Raw genomic sequence first — 19,986 nt, 5'->3', positions numbered from 1 at the left:
CTCAAAAGGAAATGGTTTACCCAATTGTGGGACAGAAGCTTTTGGGAAGAGTGTCATGTTACAATTGCCCTATCCTTGTTTAAGTAATGAATGGTATGGTGATTCCTACCACAAATGTAAGCACTAGGAGCTCTTGCAGCTCAAACAAGAGAGAGTTGGGGAGTTGAGGGTGAAAGACTAAGAATTACAATTATGAAGAAAAAGTTATGAAGTTATTCTTGCTTTCAGAATGAGACCAAAAGATGATGGAGTAACAATAGAAACCAAAGAGTCCAGGAGTAACATGATACAAAGCTAAAGGCAATACCCATTCCTATCTTTAATTATAGTTTTTTTCTGAAGTATAGGTGAAGCTAACAAAAGGGGAGTGATTAATAACACAGACAAAACCTTGAAGCAATCTGGAAACCAGTGTAAGACATGGGAATGGCAAAAAACCCATTGCCCAGGATATGAACAGACATGGAGATCATCTCCCAAGTGCTGTTATAAAGTGGGGCATGTTCAAACTCATTTAATTTCCTCAGCTCCTTCATACTTGTGGAACCTCTCCTACATAAAAGTTTAAAAGGAGGCTGTAGGATTATTGATGTTTTCCCAAACTGTGTGTCTGATAGCCTTGTCTCTGTGTGCCCTAGCTGCAGTGAGCCCTGGGCTTTGGCCAGTTACCTTTGTCTAACGCTGTCTTGCTAGGACTTCTCACTCCATCCTCAGCTACCAAAGGGTGTGCCAAGCCAGGAGATGTTCTGTTCCTAGCAGTGTGCTTTGGCTGCAGGCTCACAGCATGATGTGGCAAAGTAGCAAGGACTTACGGACTGGGAAAAGGAGTAAACAAAATAGAATAATAGAATTATTTAGTTTGGAAAAGACCTCTGAGTTTGAGTCCAACCACAAACCCAGCACTGCCACATCCACCACTAAACCATGTCCCCAAGTGCAATATCTACATGTCTTGTAAATACCTCTAGGGATAGTGACTCAACCACTTCCCTGGACAGCTTGTTCTAGTGTTGGCTAACCCCTTCATTAAAGAAATTTTTCCTAATATCCAGTATAAACTTCCCCTGGTGCAACTTGAGGCTGTTTTTTCCTGTAACTTGTTTTCTGGGAGAAGACCCCCACCTTGCTACAACCTCCTTTAACGTGTAGAGTGCAATAAGGTCCCCCCTGAGCTTTATTTTCTCCAGGCTAAACATCCCCTGATGCTTGAAAATGCATCAGACTCAATTGGTCCACATAGAATAAGAAGAAACTATTGTCTTGAAAAAGTGTGACTTTGAAGATACCGGACTTTAGGCAGGTAGAAGGGACTGTAGTTAGCAAAAAGCAGAATCAGAATGTGAAGTTTAGTATTGCTTCCTCGTTGTAATGAAATGCTTATGTTAAATGTTTGGGAAAGGGAATCACAGAATCACAAAAAGAGTCCTGTTGAAAAGGGACCACAGTGGGTCATCTGGTCCAGCCTCCCTGTTTGAACAGGGTCATCCCAGAGCACGTGATGGTGCTTCTGGGTCGTTTTCTACTCAGACTGCTCTGTGTTTCTCAAGTGAAATTGCTAATATATATATATATAAGGTTCTTGAACATCTCCAGTGAGGGAGACTCCACAACCTCTGTGAGCAATCTGTTTCAGTGTGTGGTCACCGCATAGTAAAGAAATTCTTCTCATATTCAATGGAACTTGTTGTGCATCAGTTTCTGCCCGTTGCCTCTTGTCCTATTGTTCGGCACCACCGAGAGGAGCCTGGCTCCATCCTCTCACCACCCTCCCTTCAGAAGCCGACAGCCACTGATGAGATTCCCTCTCGGCGGCCTCCCGTCGAAGAGAAGGGAAGCTGCTGGTGGAGAGGAAAGGCGCTATTGTAGTTGCAGAGGAAGGAAGAAGAAGGCGTTTCCCGGTACCCCGGTGCTGTATTTTTCCCAAAGGCCCCGCGGCTCCCCCTAGGCGCCGCCGCCGGCTCCCCCTGGCCCCGGGGCCCGCGCGGGGCGGGGCCGCCGCCGCACGTGACAGGGCGGGCGCCATGGCGGGCGCGGGGGCGGCGCGCGGCAGCCCAGAGCTGGCCGGGGCCGCGGGGCCGCCGGGCCGGGCGGAGCAGCCGCCGAGAGCCGCCGCGATGTCCTCCGTCGCCTCCTACGAGAGCCTGGTGCACGCCGTGTCCGGCGCCGTGGTGAGCCAGCGGGCCGGCACCGGGCGGGGGGCCCGGCGGGCGGAGCGGCTGCGCCGGCCTGGCGGGGGGCGCCGGCCGCCGGCTGCCTTTGTTCGGCCGGGGCGGGCCGGGCCGGGGAACCGGCGCGGGGCTTGGCAAAGCTGGAGGCCGGCGCCGGGCCTGAGCAGCCGGAGCCGCCTCTGAGCCGGCGGGAGCTGCGGGGAGCTGCCCCTCAGAAAGCCGGTTTGGCGCATCTGGAGCTGGGCATCCCTTCAGCGGTGAAAATCTAAACTCGGGCAGAGGGGCAGCACCTCAGCTGTGTAATCCGAGAGCCGGACCGAGCACCGGCCTCCTGCCACGGCCTCATAAATGCTCAGGAGTCGCGAAGGGTGAGGCAGCGCATAGCTGCTAATAAAAACGTAAAGCGAGCGCAGTGCAGCCGGAGGTGGTTTGTGTCGGTTACTGAATTTAGTTTTACATGCGACGCTTGCAAATTAAAAAAAGTCGCATTTAATTCATGTAGATTTCCTAGCGTGCCCAGCCCTTGAATTTTTCTAAATTCTAGCTCTAAATAGTAAATCAGCCTTCTGCTTCCAACAGATTAAGAATTTTAGTGCATGTAGCATGTTGGATTTGGCATACTGATGGATAGAAAGAACTCCTCATGTCTCCTGTAGGATGAAAGTTGCTAAATGTTATTGAACGATAAACACTGGAAGGTCATGGAGTCTCCCTGTCTGGGGACATTCAAACCCCACCTGAATGCATTCCTGTGTCACCTGCTCTGGGTGACACTGCTTTGAAGGGGGTGGGTTTGGACTGGGTCATCTTCCAGCCCTGACAATTCAGTGATTCTGTTATAAAGGCTGATTCTAAAAGGAAAACCAAGACTTTAAGGGGTGTTTTGGTTTTATTATAAATAAACATAAGATTTTTGTCTGCTCTTTAAATTGTTTTAAGTCTGCTTATTTAAACATCAAAGGCAGTGGGGATTTTGTTTCCACTTTCAAAAAGTGGAGCTCTCTCAAATGATCTCATTGTTGAAATACTACCCATTTTTCTTTTGCTGTCTTCTACAGAAGTCAGTGACACTTTCTAGATCTTGCTGTTAGCTTCTCCCTTCAAGTACAGATTGCTGTAGTCACGCTATGCCCCTGAACAAAGTTTGTGGTGTGAACCAAGCTCATAAATCCATTCGTAAACCCAGAACTGTGTTGAGCTAATGTATCAGAAGCACATGTCAGACCACAACATGATAATTTTTGTTTGTAATCTATTAAACTGAAAGTTCATATACCTTCTAGGTAACTAGTCAAATTTGAGATGAAGGAATAGATTTGTGAACAGTAAAAAAACCCCTGTGCTTGATTTCCTGTCAACTTTAATTGAATTACATAAGTATTCTTTAACTCTGTGTAGCTAAAATGTAATCTTCCTGTTGCAAAAGGTATAGGGATGAGAATTTTATGGGAGTATTATAGAGCAGTCAGGCTGCTTCATGGGTGGAATGGTGGCTAAAAAATAGCAGATAACATTTTTTTATGTGTTTCACGTTTTTTGTTATTATTGTTTTTTATAAAGCCCAGCTTCAGGCTGCTGTCCTGCACACGTTTTCTTGGCAGCAGTCACCTCAGACAATTTGTTCTGGCCACCTCTTGGCTCCTGCACAGTTGTTTCTCTGGTGCTGCAACTGGTCAGTAAACTGATGTGACTGAAGTAGTAGCCCAGTGGAAAAAGTTGTTTTTCAGCCAGGTTAGTTTCTATGTCTGCATCATTGTGTAGGTGCCCAGAAAGTTATGCCGCCAGCTTGGAGGAGGCAGGGGTACAAGTACAGTTGACCAAGAGCCTGGGATTACATGAACCAGTCTGTACCTGTCCCTGTGATTATTCAGTGGTAATGTGACTTGGCAAACTACCCAGTGCTGACAGTGAGGTGGTGTGAAGGCTGACAGTGAAGCCTCACCCTTCTGGCAGTGCAGGGTAATACATGGCAGCATCTGCTCTGCACTCAGTAGTATAATTTTACCTGCTGGTCCCAATGCAGTTTAGCAAGGAATCTGAGTCCATCTTGAGGGCTTTTGTTGGGGAAAGGACTGGTCCTGCTCGTCCCTCTTTTCCTTTCTTCTAGCCATGAAATCCTGTCTCTTCCATGTGATGCTTCTGGCAGCCTCCTCATCATGTAGTTGAGTTCCATTTGTAAACCCAGGAGAAAAGTAACTTGGCTTTTCTATTTCTCTCAATTTAGCAAAAGAAGGGGAGAGGGTAGAAATTGTTTTTTATGTACAGTGATCTATTAGGTCTGTTTAATTATCTCATAGCATTCTCTTGAGCTATAGTTCCATTGAAGTTTTAAGCCAGTTTGACAGTTAAGCACTGGTGCAGGGTGCTGACAGAGGTGGTCAGTGCTCTGTCAGTGTTTAAGAGGCATTTGGGAAATGCACTTAATGTGCTTTAGCTTTTGGTCAGCCCTGAAGTGGGTTGGGGGCAGCAGGATTATGCGATCACTGCAGGTCCTTTCCAACTGAAATAGACTATTCTGTGTCTTGTGGCCACACATCCAGTGTGTCCTGTATGATGCTACCTGACTATTTCCTCATTTCCATTTTCTAATTTTGAGTGCTAGTATGTGTGTGTGTTGCTGCTGTGTGGTGCATTGCATTTATCCAGGATAAATCTCACTTTGGGAGGATGGAAGCAGGATAAATTGAGCAGGGGAAAGCTGGAAGTTGTAGTGACTGTGCAGTTGTATTCTGTGTGTAGGTGTAACTGTGTTTTGAGGCTGTCTTCAAAATTGTGGTAATGAAGCTCTCATTAGGAGGAGTATTATGGCTCTTTCTGGCACCTCTTTCTGCTGGCATTAACCTTCTAACTGAAATATGCTTTTTAGAAATTTTCAGTCAGATGGGTTCATTAATCCACTTGCTGTCTGGCTGGGTACATGGTAGGTACTGAGAATGATACAACACAGGACAAGTACATGGGAGACCAGAATGAACTGTTTTGGCAAGAGCCCAAACTAAATGGGTTAAAATAACCGGGTAATTGTGGCCAAGTCTTACGTCTGCTACCTAGTGTTATGAATACTGGAGAAAATTTAAGTCTAGTTAACACTTCAGCACAGAATTGTTTTAGTGTGGAATCACCACACAGAAAATGAATCCTCTGTTGCTGGTTGTAGAGATAGATCCAAGCAGCCTGCTGAGGAGCTGGAGTATTTCCAGAGGCAAAGCTCACTTAAATGTATGGCATAAAACAGCTGCAGAAAAGCTCAAGTCATACTGTGCACTATACTCTAAACACAGCATGGAGTGACTTGCTATATGCCAGACCTTCCCACCATTTAAACAGTTTGCATGACTGCTAACAGAAGAGATGCCACAGCTTTAGCAGCCACCTGATGCATGGAAAACAGGTTTACACCAAGCCAGGGCCTTTTTGAGGGTAATAGGAGGTAGAGAAAGTGCAATGTTTGTTTTCTGATGCCCACTAGATCAAATTTCAGGCTTCAAAAACTTTCTCTTTTGGCAAAAAGCTTTTAATGGTTTTAATTTTAGCTTGATCTAATGCAAGAGAAAAAAAACCAAAAAAACACCGTATTTGTAAGTATGGGACCAAAAAATGCGTTATTATATATGGAGTTTATCCCCCTTTTAAACTTGCTCAGCAGACTGATTTGTGGGTGAGAAGTGAAGGGTTACAAGAGTCTAACAGGCACTGCATAAGCAACTGATAAACTATACAGCCAGTTTATTTTGTTTTTCAGGGCAGTATGACTGCAATGACTGTATTTTTTCCTTTGGATACAGCTAGGCTTAGACTTCAGGGTAAGTGTCAAAATCTAGTTTCTTTGTACAATGGTGTTTCTGTTCATCTTGGCCTGGGTGGTTGTAGGGGGGGAGGTTCTACATGAACAAGAGTCTTACTTGTGGCACAGTAACACCATTTTTCCAGTTGAAGGTAATTCTTCCTTTTGAAAGTTGGGCAACCTTTTAATTAGCTGAAAAGGCTGTGTGCTCTGTGGCTTTTAAAGGGTTATCTAAAACCAAAGACAAAAACAAAGATGCGAGATTGCATCTTTGCAATTATATTATATTTGTGTGTTGTTTTTGGCTGCTGAGAACACTTCAAAATGCAGGGGCAATATAATGAAAAAGATCTAGAATTATTCCAGAGGATGTTTTAAAGGGAAAAGTCAGGGCTAGAACTGAAATTAGGAATATCCAATATTTACAAAAATGCATCTAGGTATAAACAGTGTTGTTCTAAAACTCTATCTTCTAATCAAAAGTCACAGAATCACCAAGCATTTTAGAGCTATGACTAAAGCTGTGTTAAGAACTGGAGGGAGATCATCAGCCAGGTTGCCTGAAATATGTGGTTGAGAAACTAACAGCTTTCAGTGCAGGAAGAGACTGCTTTGCTAAGGCTTAGCTGTTTGCACATGAGCTGTAGGAGATTGCTCTGCTACTGGTGCTAGTCTGCTGTCCAAGGAATAATTTTGAGAGCAATTAGGCAGGCCCAATTCTAGCCCTTTACCTAAGGGGAATCCACCTTCAGTTCAACTCACAACTATTAGGAACTGGTTATTACAGATACTCTGGAGCACAACAGAACCTGCCACTCTGGGGAAGAATGAAAAAAGGAAGTAGTCTTACCTAGCAAACAAAAACAAGGAGAAATAGGATATTTCTGTCCTTTATGAGGAAGAAGAAACATGTACTTGTAGGGTATATTCAGAATTGTGAGGATAAGGACTTGAAAAAGAGTGCTAAAAATTTGAATAATCTAAAAGTTTGATTCTTTTGCTTTCCAGTTGATGAGAAGCGGAAGTCAAAGACAACACCAGCAGTCCTTTTGGAAATAATCAAAGAAGAAGGCCTGTGAGTAGATAATAATTTTCTAATTTTGTCATCTTGTAGACAAGCTCTAACACTAAATTGAATATGCTTTTAAAGTCGAACATTTAACCTGTATCTATGTAGACAGATTTTTATTCCTAATTAAAATGTCTCCACGCAAGTGTGATATGACTTACATAGTCTTATGTGTTCATCTTTAGCTAACTAGGATTAACTTCCTTGAGCACCTTATGCAATTGATCTGTTCAGTGATGTAACTGTGCCTTCATTAGTGAGGTAGCTGTGCCTCCTCAGAAATGCAAATGTACCTTCACTTGATCAACCAGCTTTGTCTGCCTGGATTCTTGGGTGTGTCAATTTCTCAGTAACCAAGATGAAACTCCTGGAGAACTGAGCCACTTTCAAGAGGAGAAATGAGACATGTTTCCCAGTTGGAAGGTTTTTTTCCTCTCCTAAGCATGTAGAAGTAAACAACACATGACACTTTATACTGGTGAGATTCAACATCTATCTAAAAGCACAGCTGTGCTGTGCTTTAGTATTTGTCATAGTCTGAGCTGAGCTGGCTGGGAAAAACAGTTTATGCCTGTCCTAGTTAGAAGTATTTTCCTAACTGAATCCCTGGAACTCCTAACTAGACTAGAGCTTAAACTAGACATTAAAGCTGACAGAAGTTTAACTTGGCCCATAATGCTGTCACCTTTGAACTTGGGCAGTTGTATGCATGAGGAATTCTCTGTCAGCTGATCTCTCTTGTTCACCTTCCCACATTACCACTGTCATGTGAGGGTGGCAAGTAAACTTCAATTAAAAAAAGAAAAGAAAGAAAAGAGTAAAAAAGAAAATTTGAAGAAGTTGTCTGAGGTAGAAAGACTGCAAAAGTGGTCATCCTGCTTTTCCTGTGAATGAGAAAAATCAGTGGCTCAACAAGAGAGGAACATTACTTCTTCCAAAGGTATTGGGAAGGCCTGGTGAAGCAGTGGTACTAATTTAGATGTGTCTAAAGTAACAAAAAAACTCCAGACAGCAACAAATCTGGAATGTGATGCGAGATCATAAACATTTTGCTCAGATAAGCTTGTAGAGTCTTGTGTCATTACCATACTTCTGTGAGACTCTTTCTCTTGTATAGATAAAGCAAATAGGTTGAGCTAAATGACTTCCTGCAGAAGTTTATCAAGCAGCTTTCTTCCCTGCACTCCCTTCCTTTTCTAGGTGATCTGAAAGGTCTTCACTAGTGTATACTAAGTTTTTCTCAAGATTGCAGTGAATCATGGATGCTACTACTGACAACTTAAGTTTTTAAAATAAGCTCATGGGTTTTGTTTTAGTTTCATGTTTTGTACTGCAAGATGTTTAATTTGAAAATTGTCAGAAGTTATTCTTAATAAATCAACCAAGCCCAAACTAACACTCAGTTGGAGGACATGCTCCCTAGAGGATGTTTCTTTCTTTTCCAGCACATAAGAGGTAATATAAGAATTGTTTTAATTTGGCTTATGAATAACTGCATAGTCAGTTAATTTGTAACTGTATGGTTAGCTTTAACTTCAGAAGCAGTTGTAACAATAAGGTGTATTATCAGCTACATGGGAGGGAGAAGCACTCAATGAATTTGAGATGAAGAAGTAGCATTTACATTTTAAGAAAAGTCAGATGTGGTGTTTACCAGCCTTGCAGTTTACAGTCTTATTAGAGATCCTTAAATTCTATGTACACCCAGTATTTTAGTGAATTCTAAAGATCCTCCGTAATTACTGCTGTTGAGGTGATTTTTTATGCTTTTAACATGATACCAGTTGTCTGTGTGTTCTGTGCAACTCCAGTGAAGGTGTGTATCATTATCTTTCATTTAGATATGTTGTAGAACATGTTGGGAATGTAGGATAGCTGTTGAAGTGTCCCTGTTTTTCAGGATCATCAGGCCTGTCAGAGAAGGGAGCTTTGTTAGTCCATTGTTACGAAATCATTCCTAAATCAAGACAGGTTTAGATGATACTCAGTTTTTCATCTGTGATTAATTAGCTAAATTTAACTAGGTAGTGCCTTTTTCTTACTTACCTGACTGATTTGCCCTAGATTTTACAGTAAGACATTTGTTAGAAATTCTTCCCACCTGTATATCTTGTGTCCCCAGGTTGCATCCTTTGCAAAACTTTCCTAGGTGTATTATATGAATTTCAGTAACTAGTCTTCAATTTTTAAATTTCGTGTGAGAATCCAGATACTTTTTTTTCCTTACTCAGGAGTTAAGTATAGTTTGTTACCATTGCTGATAAAGACATACCTAGTTAGCACTTCCTGTAGTATACAGCATTGTATCTCTGGGATCCTCTACCAACACATAAAATCAGCCAGATCACATAAATACTTTGCTGATTCTTACTGTGACTTTTTGCTCTCCATTAGGTTGGCACCATATCGAGGATGGTTCCCTGTTATCTCCAGCCTTTGCTGCTCCAATTTTGTTTATTTTTATACATTTAATAGTCTTAAAGCCCTCTGGGTCAAAGGCCAGCATTCAACCACTGGAAAAGACTTGGTTCTTGGGGTTGTAGCAGGTAATACTTAAAAATCTCCATTTTGTCAAGAATGTATTTTTGGTATATTCTATCTAATGATTTTCTTTATGAAGTCCTCTGGAGGCCATGCTGAATGCTCACACCTCCCCCTGTATGCAGACCTGCTTCTTTCTGATTGCTCCTCTGCATCATCCCTGCCTCATACGGAGATGCATAACCCATTCCTGTTGTGAATTCCAGCACGAAACACAGTGCTCTTGTGGCTTAGTGTGATACTTGTGTCTGGTGTGGTGCTTACCAGGTGCCTAAGCATCATCACTGAGATGCTGAAGGCAAGTGGCAGGGAGAGATGATAGCTGGGTCTTTTTCAGAGGAAAAGATATATGCCAATTTTGAAGTAATTTAAATTACAGTAAGAAATTTTAGTGTAAGTATTTGGTTGTCAGTTTTCAGATTTGGTTTTGGGTTGTCACCTGAAAATGACAGGAAGTTCCTAGATATATGCAAGTCCAATAGACCATATGTTCTTTTTTATTCTGTCCTCTTATGTGGATGCTGCAGTGCCTTCTTTGAAGGGATAGTAATATTAGTGACTTTTCTAGCACATCCAGTGTGAAAAGTTACCACTGTGGGCTTTGTGTTTGCTAGTGATATTCTTTGGGGACTATTGCTCATGCAAATGCATAGAATCAAACTGATAAAAAAACCCCAAAAAAACAAACAAAACTGTAAAAAAGGCCTCTGGGTTTGGGGGTTTTTTCTGGGGGTTGGGGGAGGAGTTGGTAGTTTCTTATATTTTCAGTGTATAGGTATAATGACTGGCTGAATAGCTGGTGGAAGTAAAGAAGGAAATTCTTCAGTTGGCTGTATGTCTCCTTTAAAATTCCACGTAAGTATATTTTGGAACAAAGGCTACAGGGATTAGGGTACAAATTATCATTTACTTTTCCCATGTGCTGTGTTGGCTTTTTCCTTCTTCCTACCAGAAATTTCAGTAGCATGTGAATCAGGGAGAAAAAGGGGATAAGAAAACATTTGAAATCTTCTGTTTCATGTTGATTTTCTTTGTGCTGTGTTTTGCATTAGGAGTAGTGAATGTACTCTTGACCACCCCTCTCTGGGTGGTGAACACACGCCTGAAGCTGCAGGGAGCAAAATTCAGAAATGAAGACATTGTACCAACCAATTACAGAGGAATAATAGGTAAGCACCTGTTGTTGTCTTCAACCAAAGAGAAGTTTGTGAAATGAAATGTATCAAGGACTTGTAAGACTTTTGCTCATGTAACTGATTTCACCCTGTAATCTATGCTATTCTGTCACTTTGTAGTCATTGAGTTTTACAGGAAAGTGGGCTTGGCTATTTGTGATGGTAATTGCAGTGTGCACTCCTGTAACTGAAATACCTTTTGCAAGGGCAGATATGTTATCATAGAAATAATGGAGCAGTAGTGAACCCCATGAAGTGGTAGCTGGTAGTCTTGAGTTTGCACAGTCTGAAAATTTAGCTTCACTCCCCTTAATCTCTTAATCACTGACATGTTCCGGCTGTCCTCCTTTTAAAACCAACCAACCAAATAAACATTACTGTTATTTTGAAGAAGGTTTGGAAGACCTTAATGTGGATGCTGCACTTGTAAAAAAAGATGATCTTCCCTTGCAGATGATAAGTGTTGTTTATGTTAATGGTGATGCAAACAAGAACCTCCTTTGTCACTACCTTTCTGTTAACTTCTGGATTAAAATGGAAGATAAAAATACTTGCATAAAAGACTGCATGGATTTTTATACACTTTGAATATTAGGCTTTAAGAGTAACTTCTCTTATATTTTATACTCAGAGTTCTGTACTCAAAATGCTAATGTGTTTTTTCCTCACCTTTTGTCTCAGATGCCTTTCATCAGATAGTACGAGATGAAGGAGTCTTAGCTCTGTGGAATGGTACTTTCCCCTCCTTGCTGCTGGTCTTCAATCCCGCCATACAGTTTATGTTTTATGAAGGCTTTAAACGAAAGCTTTTGAAAAAGCGGGTGCAAGTGAGTATGTTTTGAGGCCAGATGATGAATATGCTCTGTTACAAGACAGGTTTTTTGATATGCATCACTTGAACATATTCAGACTATAGGTTTGGTTTTGGTTCTTGTATTTTCAAGTGATTTTTTGAATTAGTGTGTCTAAAAAGGGTTCAGGATCGTGAAATGAGACGGGAATCTTTCCTGTCCCTAGGGAAGAGATTCCTGTAATAAATTATTTTACCTGTAAAAATAAAACTGAACCTTTGGTCCACATTTGTTTGCATATGTTCACAGGTCTTGATTTAAAGTAGAGTTTTCAATTCTAATATATCTTTTTTATATATTTACATACTGACTGTTTTGAGATCTGCTTTTAACACTTTTTGCAGTATATAATAGCCTTTTTTTCTTGAAGACCTCAGTTTTTCAGTATAATTTTCCCAAGGATGGACACTATAATTAAACATAGCATTGCAATCATAACTTCCTGATTTTCTAGATAGAAGTATAATTGCTTTTTTGGCCCTGCTTTATAGTGCTCTTCTTTTTCCTTATTCTTTTTTCTTGTCTATATCAGTTCCTTTTGTGTTCCAACAAACTGAAAAGCATTTGTATTACATTTTCAGATAACATCATAATGTGATGTATCTTTAAGATGAGGTGCTTTGCTGTTAATTTGTGATTTTAGAATGTTAGGTCATACCAGTATGTTACCAAGCCATCTTGTTTTTCCCCAAGACATAGTGAGATTATTTTTTTATGAGATTTTTGCATCATAAATGAGACTTTGGGTTTTTTAGTGTCTTTAGTTAATACTGCAGCTGTAGCACCCCATTTGTGCCTGATGGATCTCCTCAGTTACATTATGCACATTTTTTTTGAATGATGAGCTTAGCTTCCATCAACACTGTTATTGTTGGCAAATAACAATTTATTTATTTATTTATATGTATTTATTTCTTGTGTTTCTTTTAAATTACTTAGTTTCACCTTAAATTAGGGCATTTCTCTGTCCATGATCAGTGAAGAGGGGGAAAAAGGTTTTTTTCAGCTAGGAATGGGAATTTTTATTTTGTAAAGCATTTTTCTTCCTATTTCTCCTAAATATATCAGGTTGACCTTTTTAAAGATGTGCATGCTTGAGTGTATTTTTGATTGCAATCAATATGTTTTAGAATATATTTTGAGCATGTTTTGATAAGGGTGCCTACTTATGTTCAGTGATTAATTCACACTGTTAGACTGAGGTGCACTGTAATCAGCATAGGCTGTAACAATGTATTTGGTGCATCCTGGAGTAGTGTGAGTTTTGGTGCTGAGGATGGGCTTTCAGCAGGGGTTCTTTACTAATAAGGGATGAGATTTTTAGCCTGTGGCATCGAGACTAAAATTCTACCTGGGAGTGTAGTGATTATGTCTCAAGAAAACAGAGTGATGTTCAAGGGATCTTTTGCTGTCACCCTTCCACAAGCACTGTAAGACATTCCACTGCTGCAAAAACTGAAATGCTAATTGATTGATGGTGTGCTTAAATGATACTTCCTTATCTTTTGTCTACTCTCAGTGCTTTGAAATGGTCTCATTGTATGGCCTTATATCAACCATGTTTTTGTAGTCTAGTTATATTGAGAAATGAGAAAACAGGTGGAAGTTACAAATAAACTTACCATGTGGGAAAGTCAGTTGAACCATAACCTACTCTTTAAAATGACAAGACCCTGAGATTTCATGAAATCTTTATGCCAAGGATCCTTAGATAGAGTCTGGTAGCAGGTAGCAGTACAGAATCCCCAAATACAAATGGGTAATTGGCTGTTTTGGTACTATGCAGAAATAAATTTGTTCTTTATCCATTGAACAGCTCACATCTTTGGATGCTTTTGTCATTGGTGCAATAGCCAAAGCAGTTGCCACCACCCTCACTTATCCTCTGCAGACAGTACAGTCAATTCTGCGGGTAAGTAATAATTTCATTTCATGGTAATTCTGCCTCTGACGTGGTCTGTATGATGCAAGCCATGTTCACAGGACTTGTTTTTATTTGTGTTAATGAACCCATTGTTTTGGGAGGCATTTTTTCCCAATGTAGGTCACTGATTAAAATGGCTCTCCTTTTTTGGTTTTGATTGAGCTTGGTATATTGGTGCACATTTGTTTCAAGTAGCTGATAGGATTGTCAGTGTATTGTATTGGTATAGTGTCTCACAGAAGGTGATGCATTGTACTGCTTTTAGGCACTACAAAATGTACATTTACTTCTTGGAATATAAATGCAAAATGTGTCAAGTGGGAAGTTAAAATTAAGTCTTCTAAAACCAGCCTGTTTCTAGATGACCTATGGTAATTAAAAAAAAAATAATTATTCATAGGTTTTGTTGTTCAGATGGTGGTCTGACCTTGTCAGTGTCCAGAATGTGATTCATCAGGGGGAGCTGAACTCCCTCATAAATAATATCTTTAACCTCATAAATAGTATCTTTAACCCTCATAAATAATATCTTTAACCACTTGCCTGGCCATGTAGGCTAATTGTGGTGTTAATGGAAACACCTGAATTTATTCTTACTTGCAATTTGTATATATGTTGGATAATGCTGCTGCCTTCAGAGTGTACCAACATTGTTGTAATATTGACACCAGACAAAACTGGGGAGTAGGAGGGAAGGAGAGACCTGGCCATGCATAAGCATATTGTACTTTAAACTGTGTAACAGTTAAATATTAATAAGTGTTTCCACATGAAATATATTTTCCTGAGTAAGGAGGAGCCTTAACTTGCCTGTACAATAAACCCATTGTGTATGTTCTAAAACTTGGACAAATTTGGAGAATGAGTTGAATTACTGAAAACAAGCCTTCCATGCTAAGAGTATCACTTTTCAGACTTCTCTAATAAGGGAATTTTTGTGTTAATTGTTCATCTGGAAAAAATATTTTTCAAGCAAATTTTGTAATAATTTGTAACTCTCTAATTAGAGTGTAATAAATGTATCTTGATTTTTTGTAACCTGTAAAAAGATAGTTAGGATGTTATATTTCAAATAGTGTGTAATTTTGTGAGGAGTCATCTTTTCTGAAGTTTGCATAATTTTTGATCAGCTGAACCTGTGCTTTCTTTCAATGCCTTATCCTGTTTTAACAGTCTGGACACGTCTCAGAAGTAGCTAAACTAATAACACAGACTTCTGCTACTGGAGTGGCAGATACAGAAAAACATTTAAGCAAAAATAGCTCTGTTTGGATAAGTTGCAACATCAGTCTGTTCCTAATTTGTGATGCTCCTGTTTTCTCCTGGTGTGAAGGAAAGCTGGAAGGAAAGTTGGAGTGCTCTGTTTTAGCCCTGAGCATTGCACAGCAGTGCAGGTTTCGTGGGGCTGCAGCCACATAACAGCTTCAGCCCTTTCCATGGTTCCTAGAGAAGTGGTTACAGTCTTGAGGCTTCATGATTTTTCTGTTTCCTTTCAGCTTTTTGAATAAAATTCTTCTGACTCCTAATGACAGTGAAAAAAAGAAAAAAAAAAAAAAAGGAAAAAAAAAAAGAAAAATCCTGTGCCAGTCCATCCTCTCCCTGTGATGATGGAGAACACAAAGACCCTGTCTCTAGTTCTGCAGTCACTAGGGATGACTTCTTTCTTTGCTCTATGAAAGAATAGCCAGGAGTTCTGAGCACATCTGTCGAGGACAGCAGGAATGTGTGTGTCTGTGACATCTGTGCTGTCCAGTTAAGATTTGCTCTACTTTGTGACATGTTTTCTAATCTAAAGTTGGCATTGTTCTAGTTAATGAAGTTTTTGTTACTCACACTAAGTGATGTTAAAAAGGTTATGAGTAAAGGCTTAGTATTTTCAGAAATAATATGCTGCATGAAAAAAAAAATATATATAGTTGCAGGTGTTTTTAAAAACAATTTCAGCAGATTTGCACACAAACTAATATAAGCTCAATATAATTCATATAAACTTACATATCATAACTAAATTAATTCTGTCATCAAAATAGTACAGGGCTTTTTTTTTTTTTTTTTTTTTTTCTTTTTAACCTTAAACCTTTAGAAACTTAATCTTTTTTGAAAGTTATTAGGTTCTTTGTAATAAAGTCTCTACACCTTTGCTTTCAACTCTGGCACAGTTCTCTTACTGACATATAATGAACAGTTATCCTGTGTAATTGACAGTGATAGAGCTTCCAGGTTTGCCATTTGATGTGTCTTTCTCCCAGTCATTAAAACTATGGACACTGGTGTTACTCATTGTTACTCACTGTTCTTTAGCCTGTGTGTCAGTAAAGAGCCAATAAATGAAATTTGCCTCTGGAGGTATAGCAGTACCATTAATGTTCTCAGTGATCCCAGATGAAAAAGTTGTCTTTAAAACTGAAGTCTTTTTTTCACTGTCATAGAGAATGCTAATCCCTTTGGGAAATCTTCTGCAGTAAACACTGAAGTGCTAACATCCTAGTGAAAAATTAATGGTTTTTTCTGTCTTGATGGACCTTTGTTTGTAGTACAAAAATAGTCCAGTGGTGGAGAAAAGAGGAGAATGAGGCATCTTATGGTGGTGTAGTGTGGAAGCCTGTGAATAATCTGGGCAGTGACTGACACTGTAACTTAGCAATTTTTGGGGGGCATGTCTGAGTCTTTGACAATCACTTTTAACACTGATTTGTCAGTATCAAATGGGTAGTTGCTGATGAGAAGATTGTGGATTTTGAGTGCATATTTACCTAATAACAGGCGGTTTCCACTAGCATTCTGTGGCTACTGTTTCCACCCAAGTTATTAAGACACATAGTAAAGGAACCTGTATTATCCTAGCATTCTCTTAAAATTTCTGAGCTACTTAAAATCAGTTGGCATACTTTACCTACTGTCAATGGCAATTTCTTACACCTAAGAAATAGCAGTTGCCTGAGCATGTTCTGGGAAAAAAATTATCCAACATACAGTTGCTCAAGATCACCTTTCTTAGCACAGAAGCTTAATGCAGTCTCAAAAAGCTATTAGGCTGTGCTGTTACAAATACAAGTGTGCCAACTCTTGTATATTAATAATTCATAGTTACAGCTTGCTGACAGTACTATCGACCTGTATCAGATAAGAGTATCAATGAATGCTAGAAAAGGAGTCGCTGAAATTGCTAGTTTGACTCTACAGCAGTAGCTATCATGCCTACTGAAAACCAGCTTGGGGATAAGCAAGTGCAGTGAGTAAAAGAGAAATATTATTTAGGTCAGATAGGTGGTGGATCAAACAATTTTGAGTTCTTCCACAGCAGTTCATGCATAAGTGCTCCAGGACCATTGCTGGGCAGATAAATTTTGTGTTCAGTTATGCAGTCTCAATGTAGTAATGATTTGCAGATGTCTGAGGGTCTGAATCTTTGCAAAGTGAAAGCTGACAAAGCCAGAAAGAACTTGCTTTGAGTGTCATATTCTTACTAAGACTCTGCAAATTACACTTTTGAGATCTTGAAAACTGCTTCCTGCAGAGCAACTGAAAGGGAGGAAATATTTGTTAGACTCCATCTTCAAACCAAACCAAATTACAGTAGAATGAACAACTTTAATGCTTGCAGTGAGAGCTTTGGCTTCTGTTCTCTGTTGGTGGTCCTATAATGTGGAAAATGTTTAAAGAGGTTTAGGGTAGGGTCTCCAGATTTCATGCATGTATGGTGTTCTCTGCCAAGCACAGGGGGGAAACAGTACAGCAAAATACTCTTCTTCCTTTTCAGTTTGGACGTCACAGGTTGAACCCAGAGAACCGAACACTAGGCAGTCTTAGAAATGTTCTTTACCTTCTTCAACAGAGAGTGAGGTGAGCTTTCTCATTTTGTTTCTCCTACCATGATAGAGAAGACTTGAATATTACTAATATTTCAAAAATGTTGCTGGATCTGGATTTTGTTTCCTTTTGCCTCCTTTAAACTTGACATTTGAGTCAACCTGGTTTTTGTAATATATTGTAGAGTAAGCCCACAAACACAAATTCTCCTAAATGTCTGTACAGTAAATGACATCAAGAATACATAAGGATACTAATTCATTTCACATCTCAACTTGAAGCACAAAAGACCTTAAATTGCTGCAGAATTTTTTCTTTAATATATTATTAAACATAGCTGGCTCAAGATCAAGAACAGGTTTAAGATTCCTACAGTTGTCATTAACTTGTGATATTGATTCCTCTTTGTAGTGTACAAATTTACTTACAGAAAGCTATTCATACTTGTTTTCTTGTTTGTTTTTTTTCTCCTCCTTAGGCGCTTTGGATTAATGGGACTCTATAAAGGCCTTGAAGCAAAGCTTCTGCAAACAGTCCTTACTGCTGCTCTTATGTTTCTGGTGTATGAGAAACTAACTGCTGCGACCTTCACAGTCATGGGATTAAAGCACTCGCGCAGACATTGAAAAGGAACCTATGCCAAAGATACTGGGTCTAGAAATCACATTCCATTCTTGAGACCTGGCTGGGTAACAAAGGGTCCTCGCTTTCTCTGCTTCTCTTTTTAGCCACCTTTATCTCCAGTATTTGGAGAAATCTGGAATATACTCTATAGGACCTGTTGCCACGAATTCAGGGAGAGCCCATTCCCTATTGTTCTGTGTACTCACTGTGTTAAGAAAAAAACCAGAGACCTTATTTAAGCACTTGACATGAAATTTAAACTATTATGTGATTTGGTTATTTGGTTGCTATTTTTGGCAAGAATGATTATCTCTCACTACGCTTTCTTCTTTGCCCTCAAATCGTCCTCAGCTCTTCTTGTATCTTTACTTTCTGTCAGCAGCTGGTGGGGCTGGTTTTGTGTTATTTTTCCTTGACCTGTCACCTGTGACCTGACCTGTGACCTTGTCACTTCATATGTGATTCATTAAAATAATTCATAAAGAATAACATTTTTGGCATGGTTTTCCTTTACCTTCAAGTATGTTTGTGGCACAGGATCTGATGTTGCCCCAAATACCTGGTGATGAGGTCTCTGGACTCCTGGAATGGATATAAAGTGAGTGTGCAATCTGGCTTCTTGAATCCAGCTATTTTGAATCTTGAAAATTTTGAATGCAAATACTAGCTAGATAGGAGAAAGATAACCTCTTGCTTTTTCAACCTGAGTCCCTCAAGATGCCTCAAATGGGCTTGCTACAGAAATACATGAAGTTTTGTGACCCTGTTCCTTGTGAAAATATGTGAATTCACAGCATGTTCTTATGCAGACAGGGGGCACTGCCCTATGCTTCAGAAGTGCTATGCCTGCTCAAAAATGTGCTTTGTTTATTTTTCCACTGATATTCCCAGACCATAAAAGTCATAACTGTTGTCCCAGTTAGTGTACATGCTTATGTTATTTTGCATAATTTTGATCAATATTCCTAGACCCTAAAATCCAAATTAAATTATGCTCTGTCCGTTGTTAAGTTGGCAGTAGGATTGTTCTGAAGAACAGTTTTCTATTTTGAGTATTGAGAAATTTCATGGCAGTTTTAACACCAAGGATGTTTGGGAGGAGAAGACTTGAATGCTGCAGGAAGTATGTTACTGAATTGCAAAATGGCACCTGTTTTTGGAGTCTGAACTGAGTTAATTTTAAGAATGAAATTGTTAAATAATTCTGCAGATAATGTTTTTTGAACAAGAATAAGCACCTTTACACCAATTGTTTCTTTTAATAGAGAATACAGAGAGTATCTATACAAGAAGAATGTATAATTCAATGAATTAAATTAAATTAATTAATTAAATATTTAAATAAATAAATGCTGGTTGGCTTTCAGTTCAAGTAGGATTTACATAGATAAGTAAGAATAAAAAAGTGCAATGAGCTGTAATTACACTTTGTTAAAAGATGGAAATGAAAGACTGGAGACCTCGCCACTGGGAAAGAATGAATCACATTTCTGAAAATTTCAGTGAAAATTAAATTTCTACTGTAATGAAGTATCCTGTGGAAAGGTCGTCTGCTGTCTTTTGAGTGTTTTTAATAAGAAATTTGGAATCGGTAGTATGGCTCTTGATAAACTACCTCACCTCAAAATCCCTGCTGTCAGAATCATTGTGAGGAAGCAAAGTGGTTCTTGTGCCAGTCTGGCTGAAATCTGTGTGGCTGCCAGGAGCTGGAGTTCAGCACCTCGGACCTTTCTAGTCTGTGGCATGAAGGAGCAATTCCTGCAGAAATGTTTTTCTGGTTGCTCTACCTATAAGAAGAAAATAAATTCTTGCTAGCATTTACTAGCAAAAAAAATGCTTGTCTACCTGCCAGTGTGGATTCAAAATGGTTAATGTATATCCTTTTTGCAAAAAAGCTGCATACAGAAGCCCTGTGTAAAGGTGTGTTGGCCTTGGCTGTGTTGGCATTACCATAAAGCCTGGAACAGACATTTTGCCCTAAACCCTCTACTTGGCTCTGCTGAGCAATTGTAATGAAACAGTTTCATAAAGGAATGAGAG

General features: G+C 39.6%; 1 protein-coding gene across 1 annotated transcript; it reads left to right on the top strand.

Moving 5' to 3' along the window:
* Positions 1 to 1,999: 1,999 nt before the first annotated feature.
* On the top strand, positions 2,000 to 18,507 carry LOC131573410 (peroxisomal membrane protein PMP34-like). Its single transcript, XM_058827352.1, has 9 exons — positions 2,000 to 2,168; positions 5,911 to 5,971; positions 6,961 to 7,027; positions 9,416 to 9,567; positions 10,615 to 10,731; positions 11,419 to 11,564; positions 13,405 to 13,500; positions 17,273 to 17,355; positions 17,801 to 18,507. The coding sequence occupies exons 1-9, from the start codon at positions 2,022 to 2,024 to the stop codon at positions 17,946 to 17,948; spliced, it is 1,017 nt and encodes a 338-aa protein (XP_058683335.1). The 5' UTR covers positions 2,000 to 2,021; the 3' UTR covers positions 17,949 to 18,507.
* Positions 18,508 to 19,986: the final 1,479 nt, after the last annotated feature.

The sequence above is a fragment of the Poecile atricapillus genome, chromosome Z, assembly GCF_030490865.1.
Source record: "Poecile atricapillus isolate bPoeAtr1 chromosome Z, bPoeAtr1.hap1, whole genome shotgun sequence".
Lineage (NCBI taxonomy): Eukaryota > Metazoa > Chordata > Aves > Passeriformes > Paridae > Poecile > Poecile atricapillus.
Note: the sequence above shows the minus strand (reverse complement) of the source record. Positions and strands in the feature narration are given on the sequence as shown.